Raw genomic sequence first — 16,797 nt, forward strand, 5'->3', positions numbered from 1 at the left:
GTACTTTGCCTATGCCGGCGCGACAGTTCTCTACTCCCTGATTGGCCAGCGAAAGACTGACCCGGAAATGGCATGTGGTCATGCTGGTTTGAAGCTTAGCAATACATAGCGCTGATGATAGCTGCTGCAGCCGGCAGGAGTATCGTCTTTGTAACCGGGAACGCTAAAAAGCTGGAAGAGGTAGTGGCGGATTTCTCAGTAGTCTTTATTTAGAGATCAGTGCGTTTCGTTCTAAGGGAAAAACCTTTGATTTTAGTGAGGATTGGCGCCTCTTGGTGGGAGTTTTCTTGAATCTTCCTTATTCTCCACCTATGTCGCCTTCCTGTGTAGAAAACAGTCCTTGCGTCTTTTGTTTGCGTTTTTCTGATTATTGACTTGCACAACTACAAGGTTAGGTCACCCCAACTATTCTAAAGGAATGTTTCATGGGACAATTTATTTTATTTTACCTAAATGAATCACGGCTGAAAATCTCTGAGGGGGGAAAAATTGCTATGCCAGGTGCACTTTTATTTGCAGCCAAGAGGTAATAGTAAAGTCAGGATAGAAGATGGTTTGTGGAGGGTCTTGATAGAATAACAAGCAATAGAAAAGTAATGAAACAGAAGCCTCACAATCATTCTGGTTGCGGTACAGTCTGAGCCAATTGTAGACAAGTGGGATACCTTCCCTCCCACCTAGGGTTGCCACCTTTTCTGGAAAAAAATACCGGCCTGCCTATATTTTTTATCTTTTTTCCCTATATTGTGATCAATCATTATTTTTACTGGCCAGGTGGCAACCCTACGTGACCTCCAATACTGAATTTAGGCTGGTGAGTTGTGGGGTTTTTCCCAACTATATAGGCACCCAAGGCCCCCCCCCCCCTTAATACTGCTTCTCTAGGAACAGTCCATCAGCTTTCTAAATAGGAAATAAGTCTGTTATTCAGGTCCGGACTTGAATTCAAAACAGGTCCTGGCATTTCAGGTACACAGAGGCCCAAACAGCCCCCCCCCCCACAGACCCAATAACTAGTGACATGTCTGTGGCATTTTACATAAGTCCCCCTGCATTTGCCTGAATCTAGACACAATATAATACAATATAATTCACAGATTGCCAGTCCAGGCCTGCTGTTAAAGGAGACATATAGGATAAATGAAAAAACCCTTTTGTAGGCAATTAAAAGTAATATTTCGTGCTGCTTTTACATGGTGCTAAAAAATAATATCTTTAAAATGTGCCCTTTTATTGAAGCTCCATATAGATATTCACTGGTCCCTGTTTCAAATGAGGGCTGGGCGTGTCCTAACGGTCCCTGCCAGAAGCGCAGTAGGAGGGGGACAGCCAATCACAGCCCTGCAGTCACACAAGCACAGACAGGCTTCAGTTCCCTATCAGGTCCTGCTAGCTGCTGATTTAGATGTATGAACAAAGCATATGAACAAAGCATACCATACAACTTCTGATCTGACTTCAATGACAGCAGTGGGGATCAGATTTTGAAGGGTCCCATTAAAATTTTGTGCTGTTGCATCACAAGATGAGAGAAGACCGGTAAACTCTGACCCATAAAATCGAATCAAAATCTCCCATAGCGTGGCCCTTAAATAAAATCGCTTAGGAAAATGTGCTCATTTAAATATATTACTAAATTACACAAGCCATAAATATCCTGTAAATTATATCCTTATAAACGGTGCTGGCTGATGTCATCAGTTATAATTGGGACTTAGTGATTTCATTTGTCACTTGACTCACTGAAACTTGTGTATTTTAATAACGTACCCCCTGTTGAAAAATATGAGGATATTAGACACCTCGCAGTTCCATGACCTGCATAAAAGTACTCAGCGTTTGCCCTTGTGTTTTTATATATATAACCAGACTGTCGTTTCTATGGCCTGGCTTATGAAGACCTTAGTGTGTGTATTGATAAAATAGCAGTTGCTCTCACCCTACTTGATAAATGCATATGTATAAGTTTACATTTTTTCTCAGCTTATTGCCTGCAAAGATGTGATTGGCTAAAGGTTAAACCAGTGACATGCTACTGTGTTTCTAAAGAATAAGCATTGGGACACACTCAGTATATCGCAAACACCTATCAGATAGTTTCTATGGGCAGGAACAAAAAGGTGTCATTTTTTAAAGATAAGAATAGCTTTTAGCCCAAATGTAAATCTCTATATTACTGGCTGATAATGATTTCAGGAAAAACTGCCTGTCAGCTTTAAAAATGGGTGGTGCCTTTAAGTCTCTCTAGGTTTCCAAAGCTGAAACATATGACAGTTGCTCTACTGTGTGGAGGACTCTTATTAGTAGAATGGTAAAACTGTCTGCTGTTAAAGGATTAATCATCAGAAGCCTTCTGGTGTGTTCGAATAGTGTTGCATGTGTGAGTATAGACTCATAAACCAAGAAAAGTATCAATCAATTTTTGTTGACGTACTGAAAGAGTTAATACAATGAATGATTTAAGCAGTACCCCCCAAGGCCAGTTTAGCACAGATGTTGGGCAGAGGCTTATATGGTTTCCTGCTCCTGCAACCCTCCAGCTCTCAGGTCATCATTCTGTGTATCACATGGTGTGCCAAGATCTAATTCAATCTCAGTAGTTTCATAACTATAGGAAGCCTTGGTATGTAAATGCAAAGTAAGTGAGAGCAGCTGCAAGCAATCTTGGGGAAATATGCAGCCTCGCTCACGGTTTGTTTTTCACTGCTTCTTTGGCATAGCTGCTTCTTATTTTATATTTGCATATGCATTTTGCAGTATAATTATCATTTAAATACAAATGTTCATGCCCATATAGATCTATAAAAACCTAATGTGTTGTTGACACCTATAAATCACTTTTGCAGTTACTGAACCACAATTTTTATAGCATATATTGCCCCCAAAAATGCTACCTCCATTGGAGCTGTGCTCAGGCACGCACGCTCCGTGTGGGACAAACTATATGTATATTGATCTGAGCAGATAGACAGGGGCACTGCCAGCTGCAACATTCAATTAATTTTAAAGGAAACCCAGACTTGTGAATGTTGCCATTATTGCCCAAGGGACCAGCATTCCTCTGTATCCCCTGCTTTAACCCTCTCACTTCTGTTCACAGTGAGGACCATGGCAAGACGAGTTCTGATCATTGTAGTGAGTTTAGTTTCACTGCAAGTTACTTCCCAGTTAGGGGCCTATTTATCATACTGTGTAAAAACTTGAGTGAAGCATTATCAGTGATGTTGCCCAGAGCAACCAATGGGCAATTAGATTTCAACAGTTAGAAAACAAAAGCAAAGATCTGAGAACCATTGCTGGCAATTAGTGATGTGTGAATCGAGTGTTCCTTGATCCGCACCTTCCCCCTCCCAACCTCAACCCGCATGTGATGTCAAGAAAGGGTCAGGCACAAGTCTATAAGAGCAACTCGAAGATTTTTTTGTGGTAGCCGGCCCGAACCTGCCCGACCCGTGTTACATAGTTACATAGTTAAATTGGGTTGAAAAAAGACAAAGTCCATCAAGTTCAACCCCTCCAAATGAAAACCCAGCATCCATACACACACCCCTCCATACTTTTAATTAAATTCTATATACCCATACCTATACTAACTATAGAGCTTAGTATCATAATAGCCTTTGATATTATGTCTGTCCAAAAAATCATCCAAGCCATTCTTAAAGGCATTAACTGAATCAGCCATCACAACATCACCCGGCAGTGCATTCCACAACCTCACTGTCCTGACTGTGAAGAACCCCCTACGTTGCTTCAAATGAAAGTTCTTTTCTTCTAGTCTAAAGAGGTGGCCTCTGGTACAGTGATCATCTTTATGGGTAAAAAGGTCCCCTGCTATTTGTCTATAATGTCCTCTAATGTACTTGTAAAGTGTAATCATGTCCCCTCGCAAGCACCTTTTTTCCAGAGAAAACAACCCCAACCTTGACAGTCTACCCACATAATTTAAGTCTTCCGTCCCTCTAACCAATTTAGTTGCACGTTTCTGCACTCTCTCCAGCTCATTTATATCCCTCTTAAGGACTGGAGTCCAAAACGGCACTGCATACTCCAGATGAGGCCTTACCAGGGACCTATAAAGAGGCATAATTATGTTTTCATCTCTTGAGTTAATGCCCTTTTTTATGCAAGACAGAACTTTATTTGCTTTAGTAGTCACAGAATGACACTGCCCAGAATTAGACAACGTGTTATCTACAAAGACCCCTAGATCCTTCTCATTTAAGGAAACTCCCAACACACTGCCATTTAGTGTATAACTTGCATTTATATTATTTTTGCCAAAGTGCATAACCTGCATTTATCAACATTGAACCTCATTTTCCAGTTTGCTGCCCAGTTTTCCAATTTAGACAAATCACTCTGCAAAGTGGCAGCATCCTGCATGGAACCTATAGTTCTGCACAATTTAGTATCATCTGCAAAAATAGAAACAGTACTTTCAATGCCCACCTCCAGGTCATTAATAAATTAGTTGAAAAGTAAGGGACCTAGTACAGAGCCCTGCGGTACTCCACTAACAACACTGGTCCAATTAGAAAATGTTCCATTTACCACCACTCTTTGTAGTCTATATTTTAGCCAGTTCTCTATCCAGGTACAAATACTATGTTCCAGGCCAACATTCCTTAATTTAACCAGTAACCTTTTGTGTGGCACTGTATCAAATGCTTTAGCAAAGTCTAAGTAAATCACATCCACTGCCATCCCAGAATTGAGGTCTCTACTTACCTTCTCATAAAAAGAAATTAAGTTAGTCTGGCAAGATCTATTACGCACAAAACCATGCTGGCACAAACTCATAGTGTGTTTCAGACCAGCCTGCACATGACTACCACCAGTGTTCCACTCCACTTTTAACACAGCATGATAAATGTACACTTTGATGAAATATTGCTTGCTAGTGTTCAATATCCTGATGTGCACTGATGTGATCAGGAACCATTGGAAACAAAAATCAGTTCTGTATGGAAAAATATTTTTTGAAAACCACTGCTTAGCCTGTGTTCAGTTATGCACTGTGCACTGTATTGGCTACGATGTCATAAAAGATTGTGTTTTAAGGGGATGTAAAAATGTACATAATTGCAATACAGTTGTTGCAATACAGGAAAACTGTTTTTATAATGAAATAGTTCATTTTACCCATAGAACCTTGAAGTTCAATAACAGCAAATGTTAATTCTCTGGTTAGTAGGAGGACCAGTGGCTTTTATGTCCAGTGTCGGACTGGCCCGGCGGGACACCGGGAAAAAACCCGGTGGGCCCCGACCCTCGTGGGCCCCCGCCGGGCCAGACCCCCTCTAATAGTATAAAAAGTTTCCTGCGATGCGCATCGCATCAACGCTTGCGCATCGGCGCTTGCGCACCGAGAAGTGCGCTCGCGTATGCGCATGGCGGCGTTCGAGCGGCGCAGTAAGGGGGCGGGGGGCCCTGGACCAGCAGTCCCGGTGGGCCCCGGTCCCCCCAGTCCGACCCTGTTTATGTCTACTGACCAGAGTTGCAGGCAATGGAAAATAAGCAGATTTACATTTGGTGGATGTACAATAAGCCTCCAGCAAGTAGGAAAAGCAGGTGCATGCCCTTTTGCTGATTCAAGCAATGAGTGCTGGAGTTGCTCCTTACTTGAGACTCATTGATGCTGTGCAGAGACACACAAACCTACTCCGTTCGGAGTAGTTCTTGCTTGGGTCTTTTTGCACCTGCTGCTATTAAGAGAATCAAGCCTCATTTTTCCAAATGAATGATTTTATTAAATTGATACAATAACTTTGCTGTATGGTAAAAAAAAAGCAGTTTATATTGAGCACCCCCATAAAAGCATACCCACCTTCTGAACATGAACAAAAAGCTTCAGCAACTGCCTATCATTGTTCAACTTGTTACAGACACGCTCACTTTTTTCCCCGCATTTCTTTGACAGGTTGTTCAGATTCTCGGAGACAAATTTCCATGCAAATTAGTAGCCAAGAAAATTGACTGTAAGTACATTTTTGTAATACATTGTGTTAATTACACCATTAAAACTTGGAATTTAAAGGAACATTAACACCAACAAATTAATATTTTAAAGTAATGAAAATATAATGTAGTATTGCCCTGCACTGGTAAAACTGATGTTTACTTCAGAAACACTACTATTGTTTATATAAAAAAGCTGCTGAGTAGCAATGGCGGAAATTGAAAATTGTCTATATGGCACAGGTTAAATAGCGGATAACCGATAACATTGTGTTCTACAGAGCTTATCTGCTGTGTAACTTGAGCCTTTTCTCCTTTGAATGGCTGCCCCCATGGCTACACAGCAGCTTATTTATATAAACAATAGTAGTGTTTCTGAAGCAAACACAGTAGTTTTACTATTGCATGGCAACACTGCATTATATTTTTATTACTTTAAAACAAATACATTTTTTGATGTTACTGGTCCTTTAAGCACTTAAGTTATTATTGCTATGCAACTAACTATTTTCATATTAACCTTATCTAGTGCCAGAGTATCAGGGAGAACCAGATGAGATTTCCATTCAGAAATGCAGAGAGGCAGCAAAACAGGTAAGCCCTGTTCCATTTTATTTTATTTGTGTTAATTAGTGGTGCTCATACCACTTTCCTCATGGTGTATTTCAGTGTCACCCTTAATATTTTATGGTTTTACTGCACTACTCTGTCCCATAAAAAGACATTACATTATTCTTTATGGCACCCAACCATACAATATTTATCAGGAGGGCTGCAGGTATAATAGTCCTTTCCGGCTACAATATTTGGTCCCAAGTCAGAAATTAAAAGAAAAAAAAAATCAAATACACAATTCTTTCCGTAATTATTTGTCACTTTTAGTCATATAGCATAATCCTCTAGCAATAGAATGGATTAAGCCTATCGGGTATCTTGTACATCATTTGCTTTAACAAATTATTGTTTTTCATGAATGCTGTAAAATGCTAACATCTTCATTTAAATGCTAGATTTCATAATCAAAAACTCATTGAATATATAATATAAAATACCTAAGATGGGGTCTTACCTCATAACTGGGTATTATGTTTTGGTATTGGGACGTTTTTACTTGAATACTAAACTCCAGAAGATGTGTGTGTAATTGCCAGTGCTGCATAGGCAGGCTGTGGGCTTTATTATGCTAATAAAGAACAAGAAACAGGTGACCCATAAGTGAGCAGTATATGGGGAGGTGGGAGCGCTTAGGAATAATGTATAATTGAAAAGTCAGGGCAACTAATATAAGATACAAAATTTGTACCAATAAGCATGCTGTTATATATACTATCTCACCAACAATTCAAACTCAAGTTTTGTGACTTCTGTATATTTGTATATTTTTATTTATGGACAGATTCAAGGCCCAGTTATTGTAGAGGACACTTGCTTGTGCTTTAATGCTTTGGGAGGTCTTCCTGGACCCTATATGTAAGTATATTAACTCTTTAAGGGTGGAATTCACAAACGTTTTGGTCGCCAAATTGTAAAAATTTCACAATCATGACAAATTCACAGAAGCTATCTTGTAGTTTTTATGGATTTGTGCCAAAAAAATGTTCTTTATACAGACTTAAGACAAATTAACCTATCAATATTTTTGACATTTTTGTAAAATGTGTGTAACATTTTCAAAAAGGTCATACATAAGACTGAAAGTAACCATGCCCACTTAATAACAACGTTTTTTTTAAAAACTGGTGGTAGAGGTGGAAAAATGGTACAAAAATGTAATTTTCTTTTTTACTTTTTTTTTTACTGACATTTTTGTGAATTCCCTCTTTGTTTGTATTTTTTTTTCTGCCATTGTTTAAAGGCAAGGTTAAGAAAAATAATTTGTTCTCCTTTTATATACATAAGAAATGGATTTATAATGTATTAATATGACATAAGAAATGGGGTTATGCTGCTTAATAACAGTGTCTTTGTATCCTACAGAAAATGGTTTCTTGAGAAGATCCAGCCAGAAGGTACATATTTACAGTCCTATGTATAAAACAACATTGAGTCAATTGACCTAGGGGAATATTTATCTAAGGCAAAGGTCTTCCAATATTTAGTCAAGCCTTACTTTTTGGTCAGTCATTTGGTTAGGCCATTGTCCTATAGTTGCAGGGATGTCCAACATATTATGTAAACATTCAGCTGCCTATTTTATCAGGCTGCCCCCTCCCTTCCACTGCACTTGACCCCCTTAAGGGGACAAGCCCTACAGTGAGCAAGTGTTTACAAGACGCATGCCAAAGGCCTATACAAGTAAATAGCATTGTGGGATACTCTTTATGTTTGTGGTGGTTTTGTTCTTTACTGTTAACTGGTATTCCTCTGCTAATATTTAATTTATTTTTGTAGCCATGTACCTTTTACAAAAAAGTTTGGCTTTTACAGACAAACAGCTGGTAACCATACAGCATCACCCCAGGGATAGTCAGATTTCATAATGAAATCCCTCTAAATTCATGGCTGGGTTCACAGGCTAATATTTCATGACTATCACCTGCACTGATGATTCCCAGCTGGGACTAACAGGACAATGTCAGGCATTTTTAGCAGAGAAAGTAAAATGGCCACTTGCATGAAGTCATCACATGTGCCAGTTGCCCTAAGCTTGCATTGTATGTTTGTTTACAGGCTGATCTACAAGGTTCTATATTGCACAAGTGCAGTTTGCCTGTACCAACTACTCTAAAATAATCTACCAGTACAGGGTCTGTTTTCCAAAATGCTTGGGACCTGGAGTTTTTCTGGATAATGTTTTTTATTTTCTGTAATTTGATTCATCATTAGCAACTGCCCTTGTGCAATTTAGCACCTGTTTTCATAAATCAGCTTTAGTATGTATTCTTAATACCATTCTTACCTTAGAAAGCTTAAAGGGATCCTGTCATGGAAAACCATGTTTTTTTTTTAAAAACGCATCAGTAAATTACTTTCTGGCAGGCTGTTGTTTCTCCTACTTAATGTAACTGAATCAGTCTCAGTGGGACTTGGCTTTTACTATTAAAGGGCAAGTAACACTAAAATTTTCTAAGTAAAAAAATCCATTCCTCCCCCCTCCAATAATACTGCTATCCTGGACAAAGTTAACTCTCTTTAATATCTAATACATAAATAAAGCAATGAAATCTCACTAATGGTTTGTTGTAAAACGGCGATATGGCGACCTGCACTTACGTGCGTGCTCCAATGTCCTGCTAGCTGGCTTCTTTCTAAAACCGGAAGTTACTGGTGTTGCTGCTGTTCAGCCGGTGACTTTTTATTAGCTTGTCTCATTCTCTATCAAGCTTGGTAGCTGCTCAAACCCCCCCTCCTTCCCTCTCCTTTCCCAGCCACCTTGTTCTCCACAAAGACTCACACAGAGCAGAACGGGCTCCGCCACAGTACTACATATCACATAGTGACTCACTGACGGAAGTTACCGGGGCAGCTGCTGTTCGGCCTCTGCTCGGTGCACAGAATGGCGCCACAGAACAGTCTGTGATGAATTTTGCCCGCTACGTGGTGTGTGTGCAGAGAGAGAGAGCGCAGAGAGGCTGAACAGCAGCTGACCCAGCAACTTCCGGCAGCGAGTCGATATGTGGTGCTGTGGTGGAGCCTGCTCTGTGTGAGTCCGTGTGGGGAACGAGGTGGCTGGGAAAGAAGAGGGGAGGGGGGAGTGAGCAGCTACCAAGCTCGACAGCGAAGGAGACAAGCTAATAAAACGTCACCAGCTGAACATCGGCATCACCAGTAACTTCCGGTTTTAGAAGCCGGTTAGCAGGACATTGGATCGCGCACGTAAGTGCAGGTCGCCGCATCGCCGTTTTACAAAAACCGGAAGTGAGATTTCGTTGCTTTATTTATGTATTAGATATTAAAGAGAGTTAACTTTGTCCAGGATAGCAGTATTATTGGAGGGGGGAGGAATGGATTTTTTACTTAAAAATTTTTAGTGTTACTTGCCCTTTAAGGGTAAGGCCAGACTAGGAGATTCGGGGAGATTTTGTCGCCTGGCGACTTATCGCCATGTCTTTTGCGCGACTATCTCCCCGAACTGCCTCTGCGTCTTTACCCCATAGGCTACAGTGCAAAATTGCCTGCCCTAATGCACACGTGGCGAGGCATTTTCAATAGTCGCCCAAAATTACAACTTTGGGCGACTATTGAAAACGCATCGCCGCATGTGCATTAGCGCTGGCGATTTTGCGCTGTAGCCTATGGGGAAAAGACGCTGAGGCAGTTCGGGGAGATAGTCGTGCAAAAGACGTGCCGATAAGTCGCCAGACGACAAAATCTCCTCGTCTGGCCTTACCCTTAGTGTTGTTCTTGGATCTTCCAGGGAGCTGCTATCTGGTTACCTTCCCATTGTTCTGTTGTTAGGCTGCTGGGCGGGGAGAAAGGGAGGGTGTACTCCAACTTGCAGTAAAGTGTGACTGAAGTTAATCAGAGCACAAGTCACATAACTGGGGGCATCTGGGAAATTGACAATATATCTAGCCCCATGTCAGATCTCAAAATTGAATATAAAAAAATCTGTTTGCTCTTTTGAGAAATGGATTTCAGTGAAGAATTTTGCTGGAGCAGCACTATTAACTGATGCATTTTTCAAAAAACATGTTTTTCCATGACAGTATCCCTTTAATTTTTATCACTTTGTTATCCTCATTATAATGCACACTTTTGATCTTAAATCTGAACTCAGTGGCTTAACTATAATACAGCAGACCCCGCGGTTGCGGGGGGCACAGAGGGGCCCGGACCACGGGGTCTGCTGAACTGAAATTCCTTGCACACTGTGTGTGTGTGCGGCGACCAAGATTGCCGCTTGCCACAAGTAATGGAGCGGCGGGGCGGATCTGAGGCTTTCCGAAGGGACAGCCTCGTGTATGCGAAGGGACAGCGCGTGTATGCGCATGCAGGTGTACGTGCGTGCGTGCAGCTAAGCCGGGGCCCCTGAAGTTTTTTTTGCAGGGGGGCCCGGTTAGCTGTAGTTACGCCGCTGTCTGAACTATATTTTATTAGAAGCTATCTTGAATATTTGGGACCTGTTAAATGCCAGGTTTTATAACATGGTAGAATTTAAAGATATGCTTAGTGGTTGGTTTGTATCATAATTGTTTTAATTTTTCTGAGTTAGCTTTGTTTTTTTTCCTCGTCTGGCCTTACCCTTAGTGTTGTTCTTGGATCTTCCAGGGAGCTGCTATCTGGTTACCTTCCCATTGTTCTGTTGTTAGGCTGCTGGGCGGGGAGAAAGGGAGGGTGTACTCCAACTTGCAGTAAAGTGTGACTGAAGTTAATCAGAGCACAAGTCACATAACTGGGGGCATCTGGGAAATTGACAATATATCTAGCCCCATGTCAGATCTCAAAATTGAATATAAAAAAATCTGTTTGCTCTTTTGAGAAATGGATTTCAGTGAAGAATTTTGCTGGAGCAGCACTATTAACTGATGCATTTTTCAAAAAACATGTTTTTCCATGACAGTATCCCTTTAATTTTTATCACTTTGTTATCCTCATTATAATGCACACTTTTGATCTTAAATCTGAACTCAGTGGCTTAACTATAATACAGCAGACCCCGCGGTTGCGGGGGGCACAGAGGGGCCCGGACCACGGGGTCTGCTGAACTGAAATTCCTTGCACACTGTGTGTGTGTGCGGCGACCAAGATTGCCGCTTGCCACAAGTAATGGAGCGGCGGGGCGGATCTGAGGCTTTCCGAAGGGACAGCCTCGTGTATGCGAAGGGACAGCGCGTGTATGCGCATGCAGGTGTACGTGCGTGCGTGCAGCTAAGCCGGGGCCCCTGAAGTTTTTTTTGCAGGGGGGCCCGGTTAGCTGTAGTTACGCCGCTGTCTGAACTATATTTTATTAGAAGCTATCTTGAATATTTGGGACCTGTTAAATGCCAGGTTTTATAACATGGTAGAATTTAAAGATATGCTTAGTGGTTGGTTTGTATCATAATTGTTTTAATTTTTCTGAGTTAGCTTTGTTTTTTTTACGTAGGCTTGGAAGGTTTATCGTTGACTTTTATTTGTTCATTAGATAATTTAAATCTGGGCTTTTTAGATGTCTCACTGATAAGATATATTCACAGGATTGCATCAGATGCTACAAGGATTTGAGGACAAGTCAGCCATTGCTCTGTGCACGTTTGCTTATTGCAATGGAAATCCTGATGATACAGTTCTTCTTTTCAGAGGCAAAACTATGGTTTGTATAAAGTGTACAAAGTATTCTGTTTACATACTGACCATAAAAAGGGTAAACTACATCTGTAATGACAGATACTGGAAGCACAAAGACAGCAACACTTCCTGGACTGCTCTAGAGACAGAACATCCCCAATATCAAGTAATAGGAATTTGTTCCACTAGTTGCTTAAATATTTGGCTTTAATTATGTAGGCGTATGTAGTCCCCAGCTGTAATGTGACAAGGTTATAAATTCCTTTTGATGGCTGATAATACACATTCGTCATGACCTTTTTCAGAATGCCTGTTAAGTATGAATAATTTTAATCCGTTGAATTCAGCATTGCCATGGTGAGAAATAATGACCTCCCCAGCTGACAACAATGAGCAGGTCACCCTCTCTGCACAAATTCCTTTAAAAAAACTTCTACACATCTAATGACTCTAAAGACTTAGCATTGAGATTGTACAATTAATTTAGCAATACAGTTCTAGTAGCTGCCCATCTGTATATGGAATTTGCAAGGTTGATTGACACCTTGTCTCCTAATTATTTTATTCTTCAGGGGCAAATTGTATTTCCAAGAGGCCCAAGGGACTTTGGATGGGATCCTTGTTTCCAGCCTGATGGGTTTCAACAAACGTAAGCATTTATATGCATGTTATTATGGCCTAGCTATCCGGTTCCATTGTAGCCACCATTTTACTGGAACTGTTTACTGAAATCAGAAAGCAGATTTCATTATTTATGCTGTAAAATAATATAACTAGACTGCTTTAAAGGACGAGAAAAGGCTGATACACTTGAATGAAATTGCTACGTTTTTTCCCCGAAGAAAAAAAAAACTGCACCAGCTCTGAAACATTTCTAAAGGCATGTCGCGTTGCTGTTTTACTTCTCCCTCTCCCAGGAGTTCTTTGTAAAAGATTAGGCTTGCATACGCACAGTAGTATAACATCAGAGAGGGAGGGATGAATGAATAACTCTAAACCAGAGGACCTAGTGTTCTTCCATTTGTGATGTCCCTCTCTTTACAGTTATGCTGAGCTCCCTAAGGAAGTGAAGAATACAATCTCTCACCGGTATCGTGCTTTAAAAGAAATGTCTGAGTACTTTATCCAGAATGGCACCAAGGTTTGATGTTTAAATATCTAAGGTACATTACCAAGTACATTTTTATAAATAAGTTGTTTTGGGATATGCATTTGTTTTATATTTAAACCTGTTGTTTCCCCTTAAACAACCATAATACTTCTCATGATGGTAAAATCAGACAGAATTAATGCAGCATTTAATAATTGTATTTAACCTGGGAGGCAGAGAGTGGTGTGGATATACATATCCCCTTTTTTCCAGTGCAGTCTACAGTGGAGAAATAGTTATAAAATGGTGAAAATATCCTTGGAACTATATACTCCCATGTGTCATAAATACCTAAGAATAGATTAAACAATAAGCGAGGTTTGTCGGTTTGTTTTTCTTCATGTGCAACTGTCAGACACTTTGTTTGCTGTCACAACATGCAATCTGTCGCAAGCCATAGACTTTCATGAAATAAGGTAGATGTATCATTATTTGTGATTTAGACAACCATTGTGTAGATCAAGCCAGCAGTGTAATGATAGGGCGCTGCCCCCCTCGGGAAAAAGTCTGCGGACGGGTCCTACGTGCACACAAACCTACCCAGCCCCCACGCTCCCCCGATAACATGTGTACCTGCATGACCCCCTTGGCCTTGTCCTGTGGGGTGTGCTTCCTCTCTAGTTATGCCACTGGAATAGCCATAACAAATTACTATTTTATAAAAAGTATCATTAATAGTTAATTGCAGGCCAGTATATGATGTATTGTATATAACACACTTTGTCACACTAATGCTGATTTATTTTAACAGGTTCTCTATGGAGCATTCCTGAGTTTCTAACAATGTTACACAGAAACTTGGATGTGTGTTGTACCCCACCTCCCAAAGAAAGACAACATTGAAGTGCATCATCACTGTCTGTAAATGTAGATGCTAATGTATAGCTTAATAAATTAATATTTTTACATAAACGTTTAACTGTTAAAGTGTTTGTTATTTTGGGGCACTGGTTCAGAACAAAGACATGTCTGGGAATGGCACCTGTTTTAAAGAAAAAGAAACACCCAACTTATTTTCTTTCCAGCTTGTGGTGTGGTGTTACTGAAGTAAGCCAGATAATTCAAGGGTAAGTAGTGCAGGAAGTCCCTTAACAAGGTACCTGAAGATGTCCCAGATTGCCAAAGCAATGTATTCTCATTCACTTGTAGTATTCCTCTGTCTCTGATACGGTCTACCATTCTAATGCAGTTGCTTGGTTTCCAAAATCAAACTGCATCTTACCAATCATTTTCTGTGATCTCATGTTAACACCATCTTATTCAGATCAGCTTAGTGTGGGGTGTCTTAGGGTTGTATTAAGCTTAATGCTTAATGACTTTGTGGCTGTCTTGGGGAAGGATAGCTAGAGCGTTGAAGGAGATTTCATACAGATATGGGACCTGTTACCAGAATGCTTTGCACCTGGGGTTTTCCGGATAAAGGGTTCTTTCCACAATTTGGATCACAATATTATAAGTCTACTAGTTACAAGATAATGGATCCTATACCTGTACTAGACATTAGCAGTGAAAATAACTGTGAAGATAAGGTTAGATAAAGACAAACTGGCAGCAATATTAAATGTATGTTCACTAATGCAAACAGCTTGGCTGTTATAACGGACAAGCTTGGGTTAATGGCACTGTATGAAGTCATTGGTTTTGTTGAAACATGGTTGTATGAATCACAGGACAGGGTAATAAATATAATATAGGATCCTTATCCAAAAACCCGATATCCAGAAAGCTCTGAATTACGGAATAGCTGTCTCCCATAGACTCCATTTTATCCAAATAATCCAAATTTTTAAAAATTACTTCCTTTTTCTCTGTAATAATAAAACAGAAGCTTGTACTTGATCCCAACTAAGATGTAATTAATCCTTATTGGAAGCAAACCCAGCCTATTGGGTTTATTTAATGTTTCCATGAATTTGTAGTAGACTTAAGGTATGAAGACCCAAATTACAGAAAGATCCATTATCCGGTAAACTCCAGGTCCCGAGCATTCTGGATAACAGGTCCCATACCTGTACCATGTTTTTTAGGAAGAGTGTAAATAGAAAGGAATGAGGTATGTCCGTACATTAAAACATAATTTTTTTACCTATTATAAAAGACTTGTGGCAATGCCTATGGGCATAATTAAAAGTGCCTATGAATAAGTACCGGTGGGTATGAAACGCGTAGGGTGGAACATCAAGTCTGAATGCCTATTCTTTTTAAAATTATGCTAAATAAAGATTAATTTTTTAACTTGAAATAGAATGTTTTGGAATATATCTTTTGGACTTGATATATGTGCCCTTTGAACTGGGGGCTATATTCCAATAACTGACCCTTTGGACAGGCCTTATAGACTGCAGCAGTTTGTTAGCACTATAATTTGTGGATAATTTAAAAGGTGAACAGGCAGTTATCTGTAGTTTCCTAGTTTAGAAGTCAGCAATAATCATTCATATACAAATAATTTTATGGTATTCTAATCTGGTGAATTCAGCCAAACTGTCTGGCACCGCCTGGTATAACTAGGTCCTTGTTTTTGACTGCTCACTAAATATATTATCTCTATGATGTTCCATTTACTTTAGTAAAGATTTAATGTGTCTTTATTTATTTCTTAGCTGAATATGAAAGATACTGGTTATTCCACCTAATAATAAGTGAACGCTAAAGAACACAAAATGTGATGAATGTGTTGTGAAAGAAGTAGTAGCAGAATAACAGTATGTCTTAAAAACATGATCTTTCTGTAAATGTATGAGTCATTTTCCAGGCAGAACAACAAGACCTTGGCAGCAATAGATTTCCTATGACTTTCTCCAATCTGTAGTCCAGTAACAATAAAGTGCCACCATCTGCCTCAATATAAACACATTTAAAAGGAATTTAGTGCCACTGTTTTAAAAATATATCAAGTATCACTAAATAATACACCATGTTACTTGACCAAAATCAAAATACGCAAAGCTTAGTCCTTTTACTCCTTATTTTGGGTTTTTGCAAAACAAAATGATAAAGAAAGCAAACACAAGAACTACTTGACAGGACATTTTAGGCATCGTTTCAGTGGGTCTCAAAATTAGTATTTACTGTGAGTGGTGTGTGGTTCTTCAGTTTTTGGAAATACAATTAAGAGAATTGAAACAAAAAAACAGGTGAAAGGGGGATTTCAGTTTTAGAAATACACATATAGGAATGAAAATGGGCTTAAGGAAGTAAAGTGGAAGTAATGAAAAGAAGCAAGTAAATTTAAATGATACATAGGGATACATGTCAACCAGGGGCAGTAAGAACACCCTGTCCGTAAGCATCAGTCAGCACACTTTCCATTTAATACATTGAGTGAGAGATGGACAGCAGCATGTTGCCCGCCACTGACTGCCATTATTTTCCACTAAGTGGCAACTGTGGACAATATGCCCTGTGGGCCTTTGGCTTTAGGGCTAAGGAAACTTTGGAAAAAATGAAAGGACCATTAGGAATTATAGTAGTTG

General features: G+C 39.8%; 1 protein-coding gene across 2 annotated transcripts; it reads left to right on the plus strand.

The window, feature by feature from the left end:
- The first annotated feature begins 23 nt into the window (after positions 1-23).
- On the plus strand, positions 24-14,233 carry LOC108714409 (inosine triphosphate pyrophosphatase-like). 2 transcript variants are annotated; one of them, XM_041590556.1, is made up of 9 exons: positions 24-180; positions 5,924-5,981; positions 6,491-6,555; positions 7,358-7,431; positions 7,939-7,970; positions 12,081-12,196; positions 12,744-12,820; positions 13,216-13,312; positions 14,073-14,233. In XM_041590556.1, the coding sequence occupies exons 1-9, from the start codon at positions 115-117 to the stop codon at positions 14,100-14,102; spliced, it is 615 nt and encodes a 204-aa protein (XP_041446490.1). In that variant the 5' UTR covers positions 24-114; the 3' UTR covers positions 14,103-14,233. The 2 variants fall into 2 exon arrangements, with proteins under 2 accessions (XP_041446490.1, XP_018114098.1); XM_018258609.2 differs by having other exon boundaries at positions 25-180; positions 13,216-13,334.
- Positions 14,234-16,797: the final 2,564 nt, after the last annotated feature.

The sequence above is a fragment of the Xenopus laevis genome, chromosome 4L (genome assembly GCF_017654675.1).
Source record: "Xenopus laevis strain J_2021 chromosome 4L, Xenopus_laevis_v10.1, whole genome shotgun sequence".
In the NCBI taxonomy this organism is placed as follows: Eukaryota; Metazoa; Chordata; class Amphibia; order Anura; family Pipidae; genus Xenopus; species Xenopus laevis.